Source organism: Haliotis cracherodii, unplaced genomic scaffold (assembly GCF_022045235.1).
Source record: "Haliotis cracherodii isolate W230 unplaced genomic scaffold, xgHalCrac1.p SCAF_18, whole genome shotgun sequence".
Taxonomy (NCBI): Eukaryota; Metazoa; Mollusca; class Gastropoda; order Lepetellida; family Haliotidae; genus Haliotis; species Haliotis cracherodii.
The window spans coordinates 24,883,615-24,908,522 of NW_027266273.1; the positions used below are offsets into that span (position 1 = coordinate 24,883,615).

General features: G+C 41.8%; 1 protein-coding gene across 2 annotated transcripts in view; it reads left to right on the plus strand.

Annotated features, from left to right (window-relative positions):
* The window catches only part of LOC139465437 (transient receptor potential cation channel subfamily M member-like 2), a 72,986-nt gene that overhangs the window by 1,087 nt on the left and 46,991 nt on the right, over positions 1-24,908 (plus strand). For both annotated transcript variants that reach the window (XM_071247149.1, XM_071247150.1), the window contains exons 2-17: positions 260-316; positions 5,015-5,176; positions 5,426-5,526; positions 8,665-8,682; positions 11,132-11,170; positions 11,727-11,898; positions 12,288-12,468; positions 13,668-13,831; positions 14,936-15,119; positions 15,738-15,835; positions 16,293-16,390; positions 18,079-18,281; positions 18,671-18,768; positions 19,166-19,300; positions 21,491-21,550; positions 24,322-24,451. In XM_071247149.1, the coding sequence (XP_071103250.1) occupies positions 5,051-5,176; positions 5,426-5,526; positions 8,665-8,682; positions 11,132-11,170; positions 11,727-11,898; positions 12,288-12,468; positions 13,668-13,831; positions 14,936-15,119; positions 15,738-15,835; positions 16,293-16,390; positions 18,079-18,281; positions 18,671-18,768; positions 19,166-19,300; positions 21,491-21,550; positions 24,322-24,451 (1,807 nt within the window). In that variant the 5' untranslated portion in view covers positions 260-316; positions 5,015-5,050. The remainder of the gene's footprint in view (positions 1-259; positions 317-5,014; positions 5,177-5,425; positions 5,527-8,664; positions 8,683-11,131; positions 11,171-11,726; positions 11,899-12,287; positions 12,469-13,667; positions 13,832-14,935; positions 15,120-15,737; positions 15,836-16,292; positions 16,391-18,078; positions 18,282-18,670; positions 18,769-19,165; positions 19,301-21,490; positions 21,551-24,321; positions 24,452-24,908) is intronic.

A 24,908-nucleotide genomic window follows, 5' to 3' on the forward strand; every position in this document is an offset into this window, starting at 1 on the left:
CTGAGTGCGGCGTTAAACAATAAACAAACACTACTGAAATTGACGAGGCTTTTTCTTTACTCAAACATATGAAAGTCAGAAGGAATGCGTGCATAGTCAGAAAGACATGCAAACATTAGCAACTTGTAATTACTTTGAGAGGCATTGAGAATTTTGAGTACAAAGTAAGAATAAGATATATGGATGAACATCTTCTTTATTTTAATTAGGTAACACCATTATCAAGCAAGTGACGTAACATCTTCTTTATTTTAATTAGGTAACACCATTATCAAGCAAGTGACGTACAGAGTATGGTTGACAAGCATATCTGCAGGTAGGAGATAGTGTTTATACAGTTGAGGCAACTTGCAGTGTAACCGTGAAGTGTTATTGTTATTGTCACAGAGCTCCAGATAAGCTGCGTATCTGCGTAAAATACGCATCAGATATGCAGAAATATGCAGTAAAATAAAATCCAAGCGTATCAAATATGCAACGAACATTACAGATACGCTACAAAAAAAAAGGTTGTGTGCATCATCAAAATATTGTGAAATAATCCTGCGTATTTGATAAGCAAATCAGTAACGTATTTTGAAATTATAAACAGGCATTCCGTCAACCTTGCCAAACTCCACAATGACAGTTACATCATCAGAGCTCCAGCTTTTGGTGTTTTGGGTATTTTACCAATGCATTTTAAAATCACTGTGTATCAGCTATTCTATCTGGGTATTCAAATCTGGGTAAACACTATTCATGAATAGAGTTTTTAAATATTTAACTTAAAGGGGCACTGATCTAACGCAATTCCCCTGACTGGTTGTTGCCTTTGTTATTGTTTCTTTTCCCGTGAGTACCCGGATGATACGCACCGCAACTGAGCCTGACCAGAGACTGGGCTACTGTCTGCAAGGACAGCTAAATAAACTTGGAGGCTGGAGGCAATATTTGTTTTACGCATTTTTGCACTGATTGGTTAACTGTGATCTATAAAGATTTCGACAAAGGGCGCATGCTAATTAATTTCTTCAGCCTAAACAAACAGACAAAAAGAACGGCCGAGCTCATCGGATGTCGTCATTTGGAAATACCCCAGATGGTTATGGTTTAATACTAAAAAAAAGTATCCATGCAGTGAAAGCATTTTCGGATTCAGGCTTGCGTCGATAATACCATTACTACTCCACGTTTTCTCGTATAACCCTACACTTGTGTATTTGTCGTCATTTACTTGATGCTCAGTTAATGAATTTATTACAGGTACAATTAGTGGTAGCACCACTTTGATTACCTGACAAAGGTTCCCATTTTGCATTTATTGTGTCTGGGGTAATTATTCAATCTAAATCCAGGTTTGAAGTGAGGTGAAATGTGTGTTGTGTAATATGCACATGCCAGCCCAGCAAGAGATGAATTATCAGTTGATTTACTTTTTGTGTAAATCAACAGATCGTTCATAGTCATCAAAGGATTAACAGAAATTACGTTGATTGATTAATCACTGTTATCTTGCACAGTGGATATGTCAAGAGTGAGTGTTTACATGTCGTTACATGTTGTAAAAACAACATACTTTGTTCAAAGGGTTAACTGATAATACGTTGATTGATTGATCATTGTTATCTATCACTCAATGGATTTTTTAGGAACCGTGGACGTTGTCACGTGGGCCTTCTCAGCAGACCATTGAGACTTGACACCAATGTAAAACACCTGAAACAATCCAAGTGATCAGTTGAGAAACGAACACGTGTTATAATATCCCGAAACGATATACATCTTTTAAAATATTTGATTGTTACAGAGACATGTGACATCGAATAAGTTTCTTTGTACAGCTGCAGACGAGTTAGACATTGTTTTCACAGGTCTTTTCCTTTGTAAGCGTGTATATATTACCTTCAATTTGTAAAATGTGATTCTCTCAGGCAATTTATAAAATGTGTAAATATTTCAGTCATTTTGACTAAAAAATCTGTCCAGATTGATTAAGAGGATCAAAAGGGCCTACAAACATCACAACATATTATCATGTAGGATTAGAAGCCAAACAACATAGAAATGTACTTTTCAGCGTAACATTTCCAGTCTCTTGGTGATGACATTAAACATCAAAATGTTTGGAATTCGTTATCATAATAATACAGATGGAAATGTTTTTCAGTCACTTTGTAAAATAACTGAATATTTAGACGTTTAATAAGTTTGTTACACATTTGACAGTAAAAAAATATACACACTATAAAAAAAGCAATGCTCAATTGAAATATTTACTTTGTTGCAAGTCAAAATAGTGTAAACGAAAATCGCAAAAGTACCAAGCAAGTGACTTATCAAAACTTCGTCACCATTGCCGGTGCTACCCACAAAGATACCTACATTTCCTTATTATCTCGAAAACTGTATTTAATTTTGTTGATCAATGTGACCATATGCCCTTATTGCTACCAATAAAAGTGACTAATGCGCTTACGAATGGCGCAGCAGAGGTCGCGAACTATTCTAGATTTCTGCTATACATCCGGGTACTCACTGGGGAAAAACAATAACAAAGGCAACAACCAGTCCCGGGGAATTGCGTTAGATCAGTGCCCCTTTAAATACGCACATGTGTAAAAACTAATGGGTAACAGAAATTTGAATACTTAGATAGAATTACTGATACCCCATGATTTTAAAATGCATGGGTAAAATACCCACAACACCAAAAGCTTATCTGGAGCTCTGTTGTCATCAAACAATGTATCATGTGACTTACCATGTGTCTGAGTAGTCCTGTGGGTACCTGGGTCCTTCTCAAGACCAACCCCACCCGAGGACCCAAGTAACCTGTCTCAGCCCTAATGGATAGGTACCACCCCACCCCCCACCCCCACCCCCCCCCAACCAAGTCTATCTTTAGCCTATTGATCCTTGAATAGTAATAGTGGCAAATATGATATTCTGTAGCAGCTCCACAGATGGACGTGATGTAGCAGGAATATTGCTGCAACCAGTGTTGCCACCAACTATTGGTCCATTAACTTAACATATATATGATAAATAAATATAATTATGTCAGACAATTTATGTTATTGCCTTTATTTTAACACAGAGAACTTCATATTAAACAACAAATGAAATTACTGTGTCATTTCAGAGCTTCTGATAAGCTGCGTATTTGCGTAAAATACCCCCTAAAAATATTCAAAACCCAATTTCTTTCAATTAACTTGCATACAGAAACGATGCATTAAATGAAAAACTCAAATGTTTAAAAACAGCTATCTAGAGTTATCTGGAGCTGTGCATTTTTATCCCCCCGTTTTGAAAAACGAGTGGAAATAGCGATCAGCAGGTCTGTTTTTTGTTTCCGGAGCAGAAATCCTAAACCGTTGAATATTTCTTGTTGAGACTTGCTGTACAGATGAGTCTAGTGGTGAGAATTTGGGATTTGTCTTCTTTTTTTTTCTTCTTTTTTTTCAAGTTGGACATGTAGATCTAATTGTAAATTTTAACCTCTGCGTATGAAACATTGTCCCGCATACATTACACAAATACCATTGAATTTGTAAATCATCATGTCTGATGATGTTTTATTGCAAGTTTAATGTTTTCATTGAGCAAATTTGCAAACAGCAAAACAAGCACACAAACTCCTATTGCCGCCATGACCATAACCATAACCATGATAACACACGGGATGCCCAGTAAAGCAGTGCGCATGGAAAGGGAAGTAACTGCACATTATATTGGATCGCATTGTTTTTAAGTATTGTGGCATTTCACTTTTGGGGTTGTGTGTTCGAGACGCGGAATATTTAAGGATTTTTTTTTTAATTGGAAATAAAAACAAAACATGCGGCGGACTTCGTGATGGTGCGGCCGTGCCAGAGAACCAAGAATGTATTTTTTTAGCCTAAAAGCGGCATAAAACTGTACTCACTCATTCACTCACTCACATTTGAAAAATATATGTCATGGAGTCTTGTACTCAGCATTAGAAATTGGCACTAGTCCTGTAGTCCTTGACAAACTGCTCAACAGTTAATGTATCATAGTAAAGGACTAGTAGAAATTTGCCATTTTTAAGGGCTTTGCTATATGTTATTATTATAAGGATTAGTGGACTCAAACTGTTAGTTTCTACCGCTGGTACTACTGTATAGTGGTGGGATGATACACAGATGCATCCGTGGATCATGATGTTTTACTTCTCGATACAAGTATCGTTCTCAGTCACACCCTAAGTAAAAAATAGCGATTCTTACCTGATAAGTATGCTTTAAGAAATGTTACATCAAACACTAATTACTAGTGAAAATGAACACTAATTACTAATGAAAAGGATGAGTGAAAATGTACCTATGTTCATGGATAGTGCCATACTTGACACTACAAGCTGTATGTAGTTAGCGTGCTGGGTAGGTGGCCATCCTGTTGATGATGGCTTACATGATACATATCCCATCTTGAGCAAGGTATTGTGATGTGTATCGGATTGCACAGTTGGTGCATTGTCCCAGCCCTTGTACCTTATCTCCTTTGCACCTATTGTATAAAACATTCCTTCAGTTTAACCGCAAATTTGGTCAAAGACATTTCAAGAGACAATTTGTCAGAGCAGGAATTAGATTTATATAGTTCTTTTCATTTTATTTGTCTTATGTAATTATTGATAGATTGTCTCCATGATGTTAACTAAATGAAATTTGAAGAACAAGCTCTGCTGAATGATGTGCTAATAGCCACACAAGTTCAGTGATGAATATACAAGGATGTTTTGTAGGATTTAGATTGAGATGTTTCTCATACTCAGAAGGTAGCCTAGTGGTTAAAGTGTTTGCTTATCACGCCAAATAGTCGGGTTCGATTACCCACATAAAGCCCATTTCTGGTGTCTCTCGCTGTGATATTGCTGGAATAATGCTAAAAGTGGCGTAAAACAATACTCACTCACTCACTCACTCATATCCAAGAGGAATAGGAATAGCAAAAGTTTACAATTCCCATATAATTTAATCTATTTTAATGTTTTCTTTGCTCTCAGCTTTGAGGTAATGAGCTTGTACCAGTGAGATCCAACATGGCCACAGCACGAGTGGCTCCTGGCGACTCCATAAGAATGGAGCCAACAGGGAGCCTGCATAGCCTCAAGTTCAATGATCAGGCCACGAATGCAAATGAAGTGGGTGCAGGAAATTTGTCCCAGGTAAGACAACAGTAGTGCATAACAGGTAATTAGTTCCTGCAAACGTACCCTTCGTATGACTAGAAATTGGGATTTGGTAAGGTACATCTTCCCGAGGCAAGGGAGTTAACTGACGACAAAAGTCCAGTTTCCACCCTTGCCAAACTAGGCTGGTATTATGGAGTTACAGTTTGCCTGGACTAACGAGTCTATGCATAGTCCAATTGAAATAGCGCCAAAAAATTAAAATCCGGTTTGTGTTTGATGCAGGATAATATGGATCCTAATACTCGATGGATCTTGAAGAACATCAAACGCCGAGAATGCAGGCGATATGTTGAAAAGCCGGCCAAGAAAGATGCAAGCAAAAAGTAAGTTGCAGCTGGGTCTTCACAGTGAGCAGAACAGCTCAGGCCTTGTTGTCAATATGCATGCAGATTATTTTATAATGAAAAGTTCCTCATCTGCAGTAGTCATACATACTTACATGTTGCTGTGTAAAAGGGACTAGTTTACATTCAGAATACATACTAAGCTACTGTATTATTCAATCAGGCATCCGTCACGATCAACATGCTGAATTACATGTCCATGTATACACCATGATCCACACACTGAATTATCTGAGCCTGCATTCCATATGATCCACCATGATCCACACACTGGATTATCTGAGCCTCCATTCCATATGATCCACCATGATCCACACACTGAAATATCTGAGCCTGCATTCCATATGATCCACCATGATCCACACACTGGATTATCCGAGCCTCCATTCCATATGATCCACCATGATCCACACACTGAAATATCTGAGCCTGCATTCCATGTGATCCACCATGATCCACACACTGAAATATCTGAGCCTGCATTCCATGTGATCCACCATGATCCACACACTGAATTATCTGAGCCTGCATTCCATATGATCCACCATGATCCACACACTGGATTATCTGAGCCTGCATTCCATATGATCCACCATGATCAACACACTGGATTATCTGAGCCTGCATTCCATATGATCCACCATGATCCACAAACTGGATTATCCGAGCCTCCATTCCATATGATCCACCATGATCCACACGCTGAAATATCTGAGCCTGCATTCCATGTGATCCACCATGATCCACACACTGAATTATCTGAGCCTGCATTCCATATGATCCATCATGATCCACACACTGGATTATCTGAGCCTGCATTCCATGTGATCCACCATGATCAACACACTGGATTATCTGAGCCTGCATTCCATATGATCCACCATGATCCACACACTGGATTATCCGAGCCTCCATTCCATATGATCCACCATGATCCACACGCTGAAATATCTGAGCCTGCATTCCATGTGATCCACCATGATCCACACACTGAACTATCTGAGCCTTCATTCCATGTGATCCTTCATTGATCCACACACTGGATTATCTGAGCATGCATTCCATGTGATACACCATGATTACACACTGAATTATCTGAGCATGCATTCCATATGATCCACCATGATCCACACACTGAATTATCTGAGCCTGCATTCCATGTGATCCTTCATTGATCCACACACTGCATTATCTGAGCCTGCATTCCATATGATCCACCATGATCCACACACTGGATTATCTGAACCTGCATCCAACTTGATCCACCATGATCCACACACTGAATTATCTGAGCCTGCTTTCCATGTGATCCACCATGATCCACACACTGGATTATCTGAGCATGCATTCCATGTGATCCACCATGATTACACACTGATTTATCTGAGCCTGCATTCCATGTGATCCATCATGATCACACACTGAATTATCTGAGCATGCATTCTATATGATCCACCATGATCCACACACTGGATTATCTGACCATGCATTCCATATGATCCACCATGATCCACACACTGAATTATCTCAGCCTGCATTCCATGTGATCCACCATGATCCACACACTGAAATATCTGAGCCTGCTTTCCATGTGATCCACCATGATCCACACACTGGATTATCTGAGCATGCATTCCATGTGATCCACCATGATTACACACTGAATTATCTGAGCATGCATTCCATATGATCCACCATGATCCACACACTGAATTATCTGAGCCTGCATTCCATGTGATCCTTCATTGATCCACACACTGGATTATCTGAGCCTGCATTCCATATGATCCACCATGATCCACACACTGGATTATCTGAACCTGCATCCAACTTGATCCACCATGATCCACACACTGAATTATCTGAGCCTGCTTTCCATGTGATCCACCATGATCCACACACTGCATTATCTGAGCATGCATTCCATGTCATCCACCATGATCCACACACTGAAATATCTGAGCCTGCATTCCATATGATCCACCATGATCAACACACTGGATTATCTGAGCCTGCATTCCATATGATCCACCATGATCCACACACTGAATTATCTGAGCCTGCATTCCATATGATCCACCATGATCCACACACTGGATTATCTGAGCCTGCATTCCATGTGATCCACCATGATCCACACACTGGATTATCTGAGCCTGCATTCCATGTGATCCACCATGATCCACACACTAGATTATCTGAGCATGCATTCCATGTGATCCACCATGATCCACACACTGAACTATCTGAGCCTTCATTCCATGTGATCCACCATGATCCACACACTGCATTATCTGAGCCTGCATTCCATGTGATCCACCATGATCCACACACTGGATTATCTGAGCCTGCATACCATGTGATCCACCATGATCCACACACTGGATTATCCATACAAGCATCCCACTTGGTCTGCCGTGATCATCGTGATCAGTTGGTAGTTTGGTCAGATGAGCACAGTATTGCTGATTGTGGTCTGTGTCGTTGATGTTAAACTGTCTTCTAATTAGGGCTGGTACGAGTCCAAATTTACTGCCCGGGTACCCACCCCATTATTACCCGACCCTACCCATGTACCCACTATAGGCCTCAAAACATAGGTACAAAATGTCCGATTGGGACATGTATTAAACAATCTGGTCATGCATACACCGCATACACTGAAGTTGACTTAAGTTATATCTTTATTGAACCATATGAAAAGTCAGAAGGAATGGGTGCATACTTTTCGTCATTAAACAATATATCACGTGACTAACAACAGGTCCGGGTAGTCCTGTGGGTTCCCAGGGTCCTACTCAGTACTCACACGACCAGGGTACCCGAGTTACCCGTGCCAGCCCTACTACTAACACCAATGTCAAAATCACGACCTTTGTAAGACCTGCATCACTTCGGGTTTTCCTCCCACATCAAGCTGACAAGCCCTGATATAACTAGAATACTGTTCAAAGCTGCGTTATACCCAACTCACTCATTCACACACTTATTTTTTCTTTTTGTTGCAACTATGAACACTATAAACAGTGGATATTTTCTGCATATAAAGTTCTTGTGTTGTGATTTCTAACTGTTTGCACTATCACCAGATGAACATGTGTCATATTCTCATTTAAGGGACCAATCAGCAATAAGGTAATATTGTAGTACAGATTATCTGTTATTTCAATTCTTTCAACAACTGAAGCCATGTAGCAACTTCCTCTCCTTGCATGTCTGTTGTGGTTTCAGGACAGAGTATGTACCTGTAACCCATGTGTGTCTCGATGGGAGGATGTTGTTGTGATGTGAACCTGGCTGTCAATGTGGTCGTCACATGATGGTTCTGTCCCCAATGGCTTACCTTCCCCAAACAAATGGCAACTTCCTCTCCTTGCATGTCTGTTGTGGTTTCAGGGCAGAGTATGTTCCTGTAACCCATGTGTGTCTCGATGGGAGGATGTTGTTGTGATGTGAACCTGGCTGTCAATGTGGTCGTCACATGATGGTTCTGTCCCCAATGGCTTTCCTTCCCAAAACCTTAAGTCCTTGTCATGCTTGTATTGCTGGAGACATATCTCGCTGTAGCTTTAGAAAGCTTTCCCTCACCGATGTTGCATTACGGAAACGTCTGTTGCTTGAAGCATGTCATTGTCATTTGCATCAACACAATGTCTAACTCAGAATAACATCCCCGAATGCATGAGTAGCATGTTATACAGCTTTCAGCGCACTAACAATAAGATTTTCTGTAAACTCGTGAAGATAAATTAGATTTCTAACAAGCTTATGTTTCTTGTAGAATGTTTATTTTGATGTCTTGAGCTAGAGGCTTCAAGAACAAGGTACTGTAGAGATTGACGAATGTCAGCAACTGACACATTAAGCTCATAGTCTGGTGGGTAGAATGTTGAACAATTGTTGTGTGATGAAATGAGAATCATAGTTTATGAGATGAAACAACAGTATCCTCTGGTTCACCTTAACCCAATGGTTTGTCAGCTGCCAATCTCATTAATATCAGATCTTAGTTCTCGTTACCGCTAAACAAAGATCTGAGGACATCCCACTTGGGGTCACATCAGAATGACTTTTCAGCCGACCAATCAGAGTGTCGCTTACCAGATCAAAATGTGATTTCTAAACACAGGGTGTTCCAAACGATAGTTACAAGCTTAACGACTGAATCCATACAGTGTAGACCATCTATTAGCCATTCAAGAATGTTCTTTTGTTCAGGTTTCAAATTTTTAATCGAGAAATTGTCAAAATAAGTTTCGAAGCCTTGTCGCCAATTGGAAATTAGTGCCGTTAAGCCTGAGAAAGATGCCTTCTGATTGGCTAATGTCGACTTCTTGACAGACATTCCTTTGGTTGGTTAGAGTTCGCGCAAGGTCGGTCTGACATGACCTGTAATGGGGTGTAGCAGTAGCGAGAACTAAGATCAGATTTTAATGAGATTGGTCAGCTGCATGTCTGTTCTCAAGGGTTTTCCCTGAAGTAGTGAATGGCTATGACACACTTTAGTTTGGACTTTCCTTCCATGGGTCTGAGGTTTTGATATGAAAATGTACTGAAAAAAATGACCCACACCTTATGCGTGTCATATTGTTGGATCACCCTCCCCATGTACATATTTTTCATGACCCTCATCAAATATGTGTAATATGTTTTATGACCCTCCCCCAGAGACTCCTATTGTCTGGTGACCCTCCCCAGATTCCCCCTGACCCACACCCACCGTTATAATTAAAGACCCATCCCTAAGCTGACTCAGGGATATAAACAGTAAACTACGTTTATAACGAACACTTTTATAAGAAACCTACGGATATGACAAACTTCGTGTTTTTCTTCCCGGCCATTTACTGTATATATGCCATATACATGCTTATAACAAACTGCGGCTATTACAAACAAAACTTAGTGGTCCCTGTGAGTTCGTTATAACCATACTTTACTGTATATGGATGATATATTCCCTCGCTGACGATTCACTTGACTGATCCATGTCATTTGACTACAGACAATATAGTTCCCAGTTAATAGCAACCTTATAACAGAGAGGACAAATAATGTTTGTGTCGAGAGACAGATCCTAGTCAAGAATTATGATGGTCAGTTAATTTCTCTTTGAAAGGAGGGGGCACGGGTGGCCCAGTCATCTAAGGCACCGCGATTTGCTGTGCAGAGTTGTGTCCCTTGGGCACGCCAGAAACCTATGATTGTGGGTTCGAATCCCGGTTTGCCCCGATTATGTTTCTAGGTTTGTCAGCACCATACCTGTGCTTTAGGGTTTCACCGAAGTGGTAAACGTCTGAGACTTGCATCAAGCTGAAAAGCCCTGATATAACTAGCATACTGTTAAAAGCGGCGTTAAACCCAACTCACTCACACTCACTCTTTGAAAGGCGCTCTGAGTTCCGTGAGCCAGTGTGTAATGTGGAACATTCTCAAGCTACAGTTTCATGTCAGATGCTGCCATTTTGTACCACTCCTAACAGCTTCAGTCAACATTAAACCACAGTTTGAGAATGTACCACTGTCTTCATTACTCTAATGATGACATCACTCCTTCCTAATCCTAACTCACGTTATTTTGTAGTTTGCCACCTGTGCACCCACCCACCAAGCCTAAACCTAGGTAAGACACTTGCTCTCAGTAAGGACTACCTACAGAAGTAACTGGCTATCACCAAATCATGTTCCTAAATCTGTGCTTGTATGGTGTCCTCAAATAAAGTTTTTGTTTTCTTATTTTTACAGATTTTTTGCCCCAAAATTCATGCTGTTAGGTTGGAAAAAAGCAGTTCCAGTAGTTCCTCTCATGATTTCATCAACTTGTTGTTTTGAAGTATCAAAAATAAATTTTAGACAGGTTTGAATTATATTATTTCAAATAAGTTACTGACATTTTACTGATTTCTGGTTGGCAGAATAAAGAAACCGCTGCCTTTCATTTAATGTAATTTTTCACATTTAACATTTTGATTCTGCCGTTTCGTAAACCAAATTAGAAAAAAATCTGTCCTTAAGAAGCACATGAGAGTTGTTGGATACATGTCTTTCACCATGTGTCACAAATAACATGTAGTTTTCACAGCACTAGAACATTATCACTGTAAATATATTCACATAATGAGCAATCATATAATATTCTCAACAAATGCCATGTTAGGAATACTTTTTGTGTATTGTAGTGTCCCCAGTGACCCCTGTTGCCTGTGTGGGTACCCCAAATCACGCCATCCCCAAGAATCACTTCTCCTTAAGGGAGCGGATAAATGGGACCCCAAGCAAGACACAACTGCTTATCCGACAAATGCATTTGGAGAAATTGAATTCCCAGGATTTGGTGACCATGTCAGCAAGGTAGTACTGTTTGTTTGTAGCTCACCTGAACACTCGGTTTCTCAACAATGTTTCAGTACTTCATTCATGACGAATATGTGGCCAATGTTTCAGTACCAGATTCATGACCAATACCTGACCAATGTTTCAATACTTGATTCATGACCAGTATATGGACAATGTTTCAGTACTTGATTAATGACCAACATATGGCCAATGTTTCAGTACCCGATTGATGACCAACATATGGCTAATGTTTCAGTACCTGATTGATGACCAACATATGGCTAATGTTTCAGTACCTGATTGATGACCAATATGTGGCCAATGTTTCAGTACCCGATTAATGACCAACATATGGCTAATGTTTCAGTACCTGATTGATGACCAATATATGGCCAATGTTTCAGTATGTGCGTGCTGGCCATCAGACCAGTATGACCACCATGCTGAAGCTGATGGCTGACCGATGGGGGCTTGAGATGCCCAATCTTCTCATCTCTGTTACCGGCGGCGCCAAGAACTTCCACATGAAGACACGGCTGAAGGAGGTGTTCAGAAGGGGTCTGATGAAAGCTGCCCTCAGTACAGGTCAGTGTTTGAAATAATTTTAAAACCCAACAAGACACAAGGTCATGTGACCCATTAATGTTGCCTGCCCATCTTGAAAGTTACCTGCCCGCTTTCAGATATATTTTTATTATTATTTTATCTTATCGTGACTCATACTTAAACTCATGTGCATGAGTCAGGATAAGTGTAAATTATATTTTCACTATTTACAAATACATATTGAAAAGTCATGAAAAATTAGGCCACTGGGCAGGCAGTTATTTCGGACACTGGTACAGGTGATTGTCAAGACGCTGTCTACAGATCGGACCCTTTGCATGCCTTAGTTATCAGTGTATCTACATGTCTGGCTTGTGGGTATGCTGTAGTTTCACAGCCAGTGCTTCATCACCACATCATGTTCACTCCGTTATTGCTGACCCCACCCAACCCCATCCCGAGTACTTGTGTTACAGGAAAGGTCATATGAGCAGGATTAGTTTCATCTTCTTGAGGCAAGGGAGTTACAACTGACCATAAAAGTCCAGTTTAAACCCTTGCTGAGCTAGACTAGAATTTCTAGGCTCGATTGTAGGGCCACCAGTGGCTATTAAGAGTTATGTCCCTTCTATTGACCAATTAGAATACATCTCTCATTTGACTTGCAATTGCTTCAAACAAAATGACGACGCCCAGTTAGGATGATATAATCGATAATCAAGATCTATTTTGTAATAAAATCGGCCTTACCCCACGAGGTGTATTAAATCACATGGGCACCCTGATTAAAAACTTGAAAAGATTTGGAAAATATTTGTTGATACTAACATGCTTTGCAAATCCTGCAATTGAGAGACATCTACACAGCAGTTTATGGCCCAGATGCCTATTTCGTTACATGATATTTATTGGACTGTGCATAGACTTGTTAGTCCAGCCAAAATAAAACTGCATAATTCCAGCCTACTTCAGCAAGGGTGGAAACTGAACTTTTACAGTCAGTTTACGCCCTTGCCTCGGGAAGATGGATAAGTTTTAATGTGTTGTCTTGGTGACTGGTCTCAGAAACACTTCAGAATGGCAAGATGAACTATCAGAAGCTGTGGAGGAGAGTTTGGTCTCACATCATTTTATAGAAGATGTCTTGTTTGGTGTTCTATCGTGGTAATGACACATGGAAAGCCTGGAAGAGGTGTGTTATAGGGAAGATGTAAAATAAGAGATGATTGTGTATTTAGATGCCTGGATTGTGACGGGGGGAACAAATGCTGGCGTGATGAAGCATGTCGGGGAGGCTGTGCGAGACTTCGGGCTGACCACGGAGGCTCACAAGAAGGTCATCTGCATCGGAGTAGCGCCCTGGGGCTGTGTCCAGTACAAGGAACACCTCATAGATGACAGGGTATGACCACGGAATAGTTACAGTACTAAATACCAGACTTGTTTTCTTCTTGTTTTACACTTTTTTATATAAATTGATGTGCTTGTGGATTTCTTTGACCTAAATCACTTGGGGTGTTTCTCTCACAGTAATCTTTTGCAACTTGCTATGTGGATTGCAGATATTGATATTGATTTCAACGAATTGGTAAACGTCTAAGACCTGCATCACTTCGGGGTTTCTTCCCACATTAAACTGACACGCCATGATATAACTGGAATACTGTTAAAAGTGGCGTTAAACTCACTGATATACAATGACGAACTAAACATTAAAAGGAAAAGGTAAACTGCATGTGCTGTGATTAATATCGCAGGAAATGGGTGTCTCACTCACTCACTCACTCACTCACTCACTCACCCACCCATTCACCCACTCACTCACTCACTCACTCCTCACTCACTCACTCACTCACTCACTCACTCACTCTCACTCACTCACTCACTCACTCACTCACTCTCACTCACTCACTCACTCACTCACTCACTCACTCACTCCTCACTCACTCACTCACTCACTCACTCACTCACCCACCCACCCACCCACCCACCCACCCACTCACTCACTCACTCACTCACTCACTCACTCACTCACTCACTCACCCACCCACCCACGCAATCACCCACCAACCCACCCACTCACTCACTCACTCACTCACTCACTCACTCACTCACACACTCACTCACTCACTCACTCACCCACCCACCCACCCACCCACCCACCCACCCACTCACTCACTCACTCACTCACTCACTCACTCACTCACTCACTCACTCACTCACCCACCCACCCACGCAATCACCCACCAACCCACCCACTCACTCACTCACTCACTCACTCACTCACTCACTCACTCACTCACTCCTCACTCACTCACTCACTCACTCACTCACTCACCCACCCACCCACCCACTCACTCACTCACTCACTCACTCACTCACTCACTCACTCACTCACTCACTCACTCCACCCACCCACACAATCACCCACCAACCCACCCACTTACCCAACCACCCACCCAACATCATATCATCCTCATCGTCAACTTGTGTGTTCCATCTACAGGGCAAGTGGCCTGCACAGCACCGGATTGTGAATGATCCCCTGCCCAAACAGTCGTGCCTCGACCCCAACCACACACACTTTATACTGGTTGACAACGGCACACAGCAACAGTTTGCTGTTGAGATCCCCTTCCGGGGTAAACTCGAGAATGAAATTGCCAAACAGAAGACAGCAACTGGGTCTGGTAAGATGGTAAAGGCGTTGCTGTTGTTGGTGTAGTTGTATTGCCCATGGTGGTGTTGAAGGAGTAGTTGAACTGCCCATGATGTTGTAGTTGTACTGCATTATATCAAGGTGCATGTTGAGGGGTAGATTTATCAACAAATTTTTATGTAGCCAGCAGGTTTTGCTCCTTTTATATGTTACTAGCCCTTATCCCAATTGACTGGCCTTCAACTGAATGGTGGAGGCTATGAAGTGGCCGAACCTGTGGTTGTGTCGCCACCTAGTCGGGCTCTGAAAATTTAGAACTCCTCAAAGCCTTTCCTTGCACTCTGAGATTAAATCTTGGTTTCCAGTTGTCTCATTGCGTGGTGATTTATGAGCAAATAAAGACGTTGTACACATCATTTTAAAATGGTGTCCGGTTGTCATTCTACCGTGATGTTTGACATGTCTCTCTTTGAGTTAAACAGTCCTCATCCCCCTAAATATTTCCCCCGATCCCCCGAAATTACATGGTTCACAAGGAGTGTCCAATTAACTATTCATCTGCTTTAGGTTTCAGCAAACCCTTTGTAATTTTAACTGGTCACAGGCCAACGGGCCAGCAGTTAAATTGACCCTTGATGTTGTGATTCAGGTGTGCCTGTGGTCCTGCTGGTGCTCGAGGGAGGACCTGGCACCCTGGAGACGTGTAAAAGTGCCATTCAGAACAACACACCCGCTGTCATCATCAAGGTACAGTATTACGTAATATGTGTACATTTGTCATGAACACCCATTCAGCAGTAGAAAATAACAGTTTTATTCCACTAGTTCTTATAATGATAACACATAGCAAAACCCTTAAAAATGGCAAATTTCTTCTAGTCCTTATGATACCTTAACTACTGGGCAGTTGGGCAAGGCCTACAGGACTAGTAGCAATTTCTAGTGCCGCCAATTGGTCAAAACTGTTTTAGGAAAGTCCAATCCGGAATACTGCAAGATGCTCTGCGAGCTTGTGTAAAGACGAGGTTTGTAATAGGTTTCCATGATTGACAGGTGCTCTTTTAAATTCCCAAGCCTCTGAATGGTCGTGCATGATCGCCTCCCTACACATGTACATCAGTCTGTACAGTACAGCTATTCCAGTCCATCCCAATACTCACAGTGACTGTATCTACAATGTTCGTGTTCTTGAATCTCCTCACAGGGCTCGGGTCGAGCGGCAGACATCTTGGCGTTTGCCTACCAGCATGCAACGGAGAAAGAAGTTGAAGTGAAAGACAAATTTGGCAAGAAAATAAAAATGTATGTCAATTATTAGCAGTGGGTGACCCAGTGACATGTTTTATGGGATTGATTGACAATGCATGCCTATGTGACCTAACTTGGACATGTGTGTATAATGTTGTTTATAAAACAGTGGAGCTTGAGTGTGTACCTTGATATCTGAGGGAGATTTTACTGGAGCCGGTGGGCCTTACATAACACGCCTTGTTTACATTCAGTAATGGTTGATAAATAGGATGATTTTGGTTCTGACATACAGTAAATTGCGTGTACAACGAACATGCATATATCGAAATGACGGATTGAACAAACTGTTTTTTGGTCCTGTCCATTTGCTGTATATATGCTAAAAACAAAGTTAGTGAGCCCTTTCTGACTTACAGTAAACTGTGTTTGTAACGAACACGCTTATAAGGAGATGACGTATATAACGAACTGTATATATATGCTTATAACGAACTACAGTTATAACAAACTAATATTAGTTGGCCACCTGAGTTTGTAACCATAGTTTACTGTATTAGAATGCTGCGCATCGTACTCCAAGGGAAGAATACCCTGTTACTTGTAATAGCTACTGGTGGCGCTACGATCAAGCCCAGGAATTCCAACTCAGTTCAGCAAGGGTTGAAACTGGACTTTTACAGTCAGTTATCTCCCTTGCCCCGGGAAGATAGTGACACGTGGGGAAGAGCTGGCTGACCATTGGCCATGTCCCAGCTTCCCACTGTAACTTCAACAGGGATGTCATCTTATATCACGATATTGATGTAGTGCTAAAATTTTAATGTCGATACCGTATCAGTACAAAGTTATGAATATCGGCACTAAAATTAAATTAATTATTCACTGTCACAGAAACGTAAACTGTTTTTAGATTTCCATGGTTCAGATTAGACAATGAAAACGCAGAAAACTAAATTTTCGGCATTTAAAGGATCAACCAAGTTTATATTTAGAATGAACTTGATTAATTGCAGGTCTACATAGACAAGTTATATCTATACACGTACACTGTGTACCAAATAATTATATTATTATTCGACATATAGTGATACTTTTCAGTCAATATATCGATACAAATGCTTTCAATCAATGACACATCTATACTGAAATTCTGCTGACTGCACAAATCCTTGTGACCATGTGCTATTTGAAACTTCTCCGAAGATAGCATGGTGGGATAGCTTGGTAAGCCCTAGTCCTACTTGTACATTGCCTGTGACAGCCTTGTTGTCCCCATGTTGATGTGAGTGCTGATTAGTAGGGCTGGGACGTACACCAACTGTGCGATGTGATACGTATCACGATACCTTGCTCACGATCCAATACGTGTCCAATACTTGCCATGCTCTTATCTGTGGTGCATAAGTCATCTTTTTCATAGACAGGATGGCAAAATACCTGGCACACTGACAATCTACTGTTGGCAGTGTCAAGTATGGCACAGTGGATGAAAATATGTACGTTTTCACTACTCATTTTCATTTGTAGTTAGTGTTTTGGTGTTTATTATTAACATTTATTAGAGAATAATTTTAAGGTAAGAATCGATACTTTTTACTTAGTGTGCAATTGTGATCGATACTTGTATCGAGAAGTAAAAAATCACATTCCACCAATGCATTGGTGTACCATCCCACCACTACTGATGAGAGAGTCACTCTTAAGAAGCTTACTTTAAAGTGTCGTCATGGACATTGCAGCATGCAGCCGGAGCTGACATATGGCGTGGAAGCAGACATCACCGAGATGATCACCAAAGAATTTGGAGAGAAGGAACTAGCAACGCGGGTTGGCTGGGTTCGAACTTGTCTCAAGAATAAAGACCTGATCACTATCTACGAGCTGGACTCTCGTATGTCCACCAAGGATGTGGACATGGCCATATTGAAGGCACTCCTGAAAGGTAGGTGGATGCACTGTTCATGGCACCCTACCCAGACAGATGCACAGTCTAGCAATCCTGAGTTGAAATCTAACAGGTCAGTGTGAAACTGATGAAGAATACAATATCATTTTGGTATTTGAAGCTGCAATATATTGGGTGAATTCTATTGGTAAAGTGAAAATACATGTGACTGGCTTGCTTTAGATACCCACATTGATGTTTCTGAGACGAGCTGTTGATACTATATATATTCTGTACCATGTTCCTCATTCAGTCTTGCTTGTCTATTCCGAAATGTCGCCTTTACAGTAATTAGAGAAGTTGTAATCCATTCATTGTGTCTACTTTGTCATCGGTCAACTTGTAAGTATGCCTGTCAGACAAGAGCTGTTGTCTTCTGTCCACAGCTAACCGGAATGAGGTGATGGATCAGCTGAGGTTGGCGTTGTCATGGAACCGGATAGACGTTGCCAAGAGTGAAATCTTTACAGACAGAGAATGGGAGGTAAAGAGCTGTTAATACCATTGGTGGAGCTTCACTTGACATGTGATCCAACACTAAATTCAAATATTTCTACAAAGCTCACTCATTTACCTGGCCCTGGCAATAGTCACTTCTCAGTAGTTAAGATTTGTTATTCGTTTCTTTAGGCAGTCGTTGTCTGTAATACATAATAATGGTCGAAGACCCGGGTTCGATTCCCCACATGGGTACAATGTGTGAAGCCCATCTCAGGTCTCCCCTGCCGTGATATTGCTGGAATATTGCTAAAAGCAGCGTAAAACGCTACTCACTCACTAACCTAATTGTTGTTATTTCAAATTTTGATAAATTGGAAAAAGTATAACCTTAACACAATTGGTAATAGTAACGAAATAGTACCACTATTGCCTACTTCCAGATGGGCCAGCTGGACCAAGTCATGTTCACAGCCATTGAGCTGAACCGGGTGAACTTTGTGGACTTATTCTTGGACCATGGGGTCAGTCTGAAGGACTTTCTCACCCCATCACGGCTTCTGCGACTCTATAATAAGGTAATATACTCTTGTGTCAGTCTGTGACTCTATTATCAGGTAATATACTCTCGTGTCACTCTGTGACTCTATTATCAGGTAATATACTCTCGTGTCAGTCTGTAACACTATAATCAGGTAATATACTCTTGTGTCAGTCTGTGACTCTATAATCAGGTAATATACTCTTGTGTCAGTCTGTGACTCCATTATCAGGTAATATACTCTCGTGTCAGTCTGTAACACTATAATCAGGTAATATACTCTCGTGTCAGCCTGTGACTCTATAATCAGGTAATATACTCTCGTGTCAGTCTGTGACTCTATAATCAGATAATATACTCTCGTGTCAGTCTGTGACTCTATTATCAGGTAATATACTCTCGTGTCAGTCTGTGACTCTATAATCAGGTAATATACTCTCGTGTCAGTCTGTGACTCTATAATCAGGTAATATACTCTTGTGTCAGTCTGTGACTCTATAATCAGGTAATATGCTCTTGTGTCAGTCTGTGACTCTATAATCAGGTAATATACTCTTGTGTCAGTCTGTGACTCTATAATCAGGTAATATACTCTTGTGTCAGTCTGTGACTCTATCATCAGGTAATATACTCTCATATCAGTCTGTGACTCTATTATCAGGTAATATACTCTCGTGTCAGTCTGTGACTCTATAATCAGGTAATATACTCTTGTGTCAGTCTGCGACCTTATTTTCAGGTAATATACTCTTGTTTCAGTCTGTGACTCTATAATCAGGTAATATACTCTCGTGTCAGTCTGTGACTCTATTATCAGGTCATATACTCTCGTGTCGGTCTGTGACACTATAATCAGGTCATATACTCTCGTGTCAATTATTGACTTTATATGAAATCAAACCTGGGGAGATGGTGGAGAAAAGCAGCAATATTGACCCAGAACAAATATTTTGATTTTTTGGGTCAATAAGAACTCGTATTGACCTCATATAAATTCTAAAATTATTTTATTATATGATACAGAGACAAGCACATACAACATGTCAAACTATGGTAGCTACAATAATGTCCAGAGGTTCCAGCAGTCAGACATCCGATTGGCTTAAACTGGGGACTAACACTGTAACTCATGACAACACTGTAGCTCAAGACAACACTGTAGCTCATGACAACACTGTAGCTCAAGACAACACTGTAGCTCATGACAACACTGTAGCTCAAGACAACACTGTAGCTCAAGACAACACTGTAACACAAGACAACACCGTAGCTCAAGACAACACTGTAACTCAAGACAACACTGTAACTCAAGACAGCACTGTAGCTCAAGACAACACTGTATCTCAAGACAACACTGTAACTCAAGACAACACTGTAACTCAAGACAACACTGTAGCTCAAGACAACACTGTAACTCAAGACAACACTGTAGCTCAAGACAACACTATAATTCAAGACTGTAGCTCAAGACAATGCTGTAGCTTAAGACAACACTGTAGCTCAAGACAACACTGTAGCTCAAGACAACACTGTAACTCAAGACAACACTGTAGCTCAAGACAACACTATAATTCAAGACTGTAGCTCAAGACAATGCTGTAGCTTAAGACAACACTGTAGCTCAAGACAACACTGTAGCTCAAGACAACACAGTAACTCAAGACAGCACTGTAGCTCAAGAAAAAACTGTAGCTCAAGACTGTAGCTCAAGACAACACTGTAGCTCAAGACAGCACTGTAGCTTAAGACAACACTGTAGCTCATGAGGCACCTGTTCAAGGCATCTGTGTACATTCATCTGATTCACATGAAGTACAGTTGTTTAAGTGGACTGTGTATCTGGTGGGAACACATGTGGTGATGTTCTTCATCTGTGGTTAGTAGACACAGTAACATGATGTGAGACAGTGTTTGATATTGATTTACTATGCCTTGGCCATTGTTTGGAAAATTGATATCTAATATAGTGATCAAGTCTTTGAAAAGCATTTAGAAATGATACACATAAGGAAGAGAAGTTATGGATGTCAACTTCTTTATGATGAGGAAAACAACGTTTCGGAGTATATACATCAGGTGAATGATGGAGTATGTATATACTCTGAAACATTGTGTTCCTCATCATAAAGAAGTTGACATCCATAACTTCTCTTCCTCAATGTATGGATGTTGTGACAGTAACCTGGTCTGTCAGTCAGGGATGATGAGATGCTGATGTTGGTTGCAGATTTCCCGGAACTGCCAGCTGAACACGCTCCTCACCAAGGTCCACGGAGCATCTGCAGAGGTGAGGCTCCACGGGCTCCACAGGCAACTTGTTGCCGCACGCTGGGGGGCTGTAGTAGATCTTAGAGTGCCTTGCAGTGATGTTGTGATAATCTGTTGAGTGACTTTAATTCCCAAAATGTAGATTCCCCAATGACTAGGATACATCTGTCATATACCTACAGGATATGTGTTTTTTTGGCTCTGATAATATGAAGCTATGTGCTATTACTGAAGCACAGTTCATTACTACAAGCGCGTGGACTGACTCTGTGATCTCGTGGACAGAGTATGTGCATGGAGATTGGAAGGTTGTTAGTTCTGTCTCTGGTTGCCTCATAACCTAACTTTAAAAGGTGATACTTGTTGTTACCGCGCCTTGTATTAAGCATTAAGGATATAAAACAAGGGCTGGTCGGCTCAGAGCCAGTATGCTGTATGTGTGGTATCAAACTGCTATATCCGTATCAATGCCACTATGTAAGTGCACTAATCTTGAATGCAATGTTAAGCCCCATTTCCCCTCCCACCACACTGAAGTGTGAGGCTGTAGTGACACATATGTGACTGTGTGAGGCTGTAGTGACTGTGTGACTGTGTGATGCTGTAGTGACACGTGACTGTGTGAGGCTGTAGTGAGACACGTGTGACAGTGTGAGGCTGTAGTGAGACACGTGTGACTGTGTAAGGCTGTAGTGAGACACGTGTGACTGTGTAAGGCTGTAGTGACACACGTGACTGTGTAAGGCTGTAGTGACACACGTGACTGTGTGAGGCTGTAGTGACACATGTGACTGTGTGAGGCTGTAGTGACACATGAGACTGTGTAAGGCTGTAGTGACACATGTGACTGTGTGAGGCTGTAGTGACACGTGTAACTGTGTAAGGCTGTAGTGACACACGTGACTGTGTAAAGCTGTAGTGACACATGTGACTGTGTGAGGCTGTAGTGACACGTGTAACTGTGTAAGGCTGTAGTGACACATGAGACTGTGTAAGGCTGTAGTGACACACGTGACTGTGTGAGGCTGTAGTGACACGTGTAACTGTGTAAGGCTGTAGTGACACACGTGACTGTGTGAGGCTGTAGTGACACGTGTAACTGTGTAAGGCTGTAGTGACACATGTGACTGTGTAAAGCTGTAGTGACACGTGTAACTGTGTGAGGCTGTAGTGACACACGTGACTGTGTGAGGCTGTAGTGACACATGAGACTGTGTAAGGCTGTAGTGACACATGAGACTGTTTGAGGCTGTAGTGACACATGTGACTGTGTAAGGCTGTAGTGACACATGTGACTGTGTAAGGCTGTAGTGAGACACATGTGACTGTGTAAGGCTGTTGTGACACATGAGACTGTGTGAGGCTGTAGTGACACGTGTGACTGTAAGGCTGTAGTGAGACACGTGTGACTGTGTAAGGCTGTTGTGACACATGTGACTGTGTAAGGCTGTAGTGACACGTGTAACTGTGTAAGGTTGTAGTGACACATGTGACTGTGTGGGGCTGTTGTGACACATGTGACTGTGTGAGGCTATAGTGACACATGTGACTGTAAGGCTGTAGTGACACGTGTGAATGTGTAAGGCTGTAGTGACACATGAGACTGTGTGAGGCTGTAGTGACACATGTGACTGTGTAAGGCTGTATTGACACATGAGACTGTGTAAGGCTGTAGTGACACATGAGACTGTGAGGCTGTAGTGACACACGTGACTGTGTGGGGCTGTAGTGACACGTGTGACTGTGTAAGGCTGTAGTGACACATGAGACTGTGTGAGGCTGTAGTGACACACGTGACTGTGTGGGGCTGTAGTGACACATGAGACTCTAAGGCTGTAGTGACACGTGTGACTGTGTAAGTCTGTAGTGACACACGTGACTGTGTGAGGCTGTAGTGACACATGAGACTGTGTGAGGCTGTAGTGACACGCGTGACTGTGTGAGGCTGTAGTGACACATGAGACTGTGTGAGGCTGTAGTGACACATGTGACTGTGTGAGACTGTAGTGACACATGTGACTGTGTAAGGCTGTAGTGACACATGAGACTGTGTAAGGCTGTTGTGACACGTGTGACTGTGTAAGGCTGTACTGACACATGTGACTGTGTAAGGCTGTTGTGACACATGAGACTGTGTGAGGCTGTTGTGACACACGTGACTGTGTGAGGCTGTTGTGACACGTGTGACTGTGTCAGGCTGTAGTGACACACGTGACTGTGTGAGGCTGTAGTGACACATGTGACTGTGTAAGGCTGTAGTGACACATGAGACTGTGTGAGGCTGTTGTGACACGTGTGACTGTGTAAGGCTGTTGTGACAGATGAGACTGTGTGAGGCTGTTGTGACAGGTGTGAGTGTGTAAGGCTGTAGTGACACACGTGACTGTGTGAGGCTGTAGTGACACACGTGACTGTGTGAGGCTGTAGTGACACATGAGACTGTAAGGCTGTAGTGACACATGAGACTGTTTGAGGCTGTAGTGACACGTGTGACTGTGTGAGGCTGTAGTGAGACACGTGTGACTATGTAAGGCTGTAGTGACACATGTGACTGTGTAAGGCTGTAGTGACACATGTGACAGTGTGAGGCTGTAGTGACACACGTGACTGTGTAAGGCTGTAGTGACACATGTGACTGTGTGAGGCTGTTGTGACACGTGTGACTGTGTAAGGCTGTAGTGACACATGAGACTGTGTGAGGCTGTTGTGACAGGTGTGAGTGTGTAAGGCTGTAGTGACACGTGTGACTGTGTGAGGCAGTAGTGACACACGTGTGACTATGTGCTGCAGGTGCGGAAGTTCAGTCTGGCAGATGTGGGACATCTGCTGCAGGAGCTGATCGGGGACTACTACCAACCATACTACCTGACTGACAGCCGCTTCAAGAACCTCAAACCGGAGCAGCTTCTTAGTGCACCAGGTACCAGTACATGCTTGTTGTCATCAAGGTACCAGTACATGCTTGTTGTCTTCAAGGTACCAGTACATGCTTGTTGTCATCAAGGTACCAGTACATGCTTGTTGTCATCAAGGTACAAGTACATGCTTGTTGTCATCAAGGTACCAATACATGCTTGTTGTCATCAAGGTACCTGTACATGCTTGTTGTCGTCAAGGTACAAGTACATGCTTGTTGTCATCAAGGTACCAATACATGCTTGTTGTCATCAAGGTACAAGTACATGCTTGTTGTCATCAAGGTACCAGTACATGCTTGTTGTCATCAAGGTACAAATACATGCTTGTTGTCATCAAGGTACCAATACATGCTTGTTGTCATCAAGGTACCAATACATGCTTGTTGTCATCAAGGTACAAGTACATGCTTGTTGTCATCAAGGTACCAGTACATGCTTGTTGTCATCAAGGTACAAATA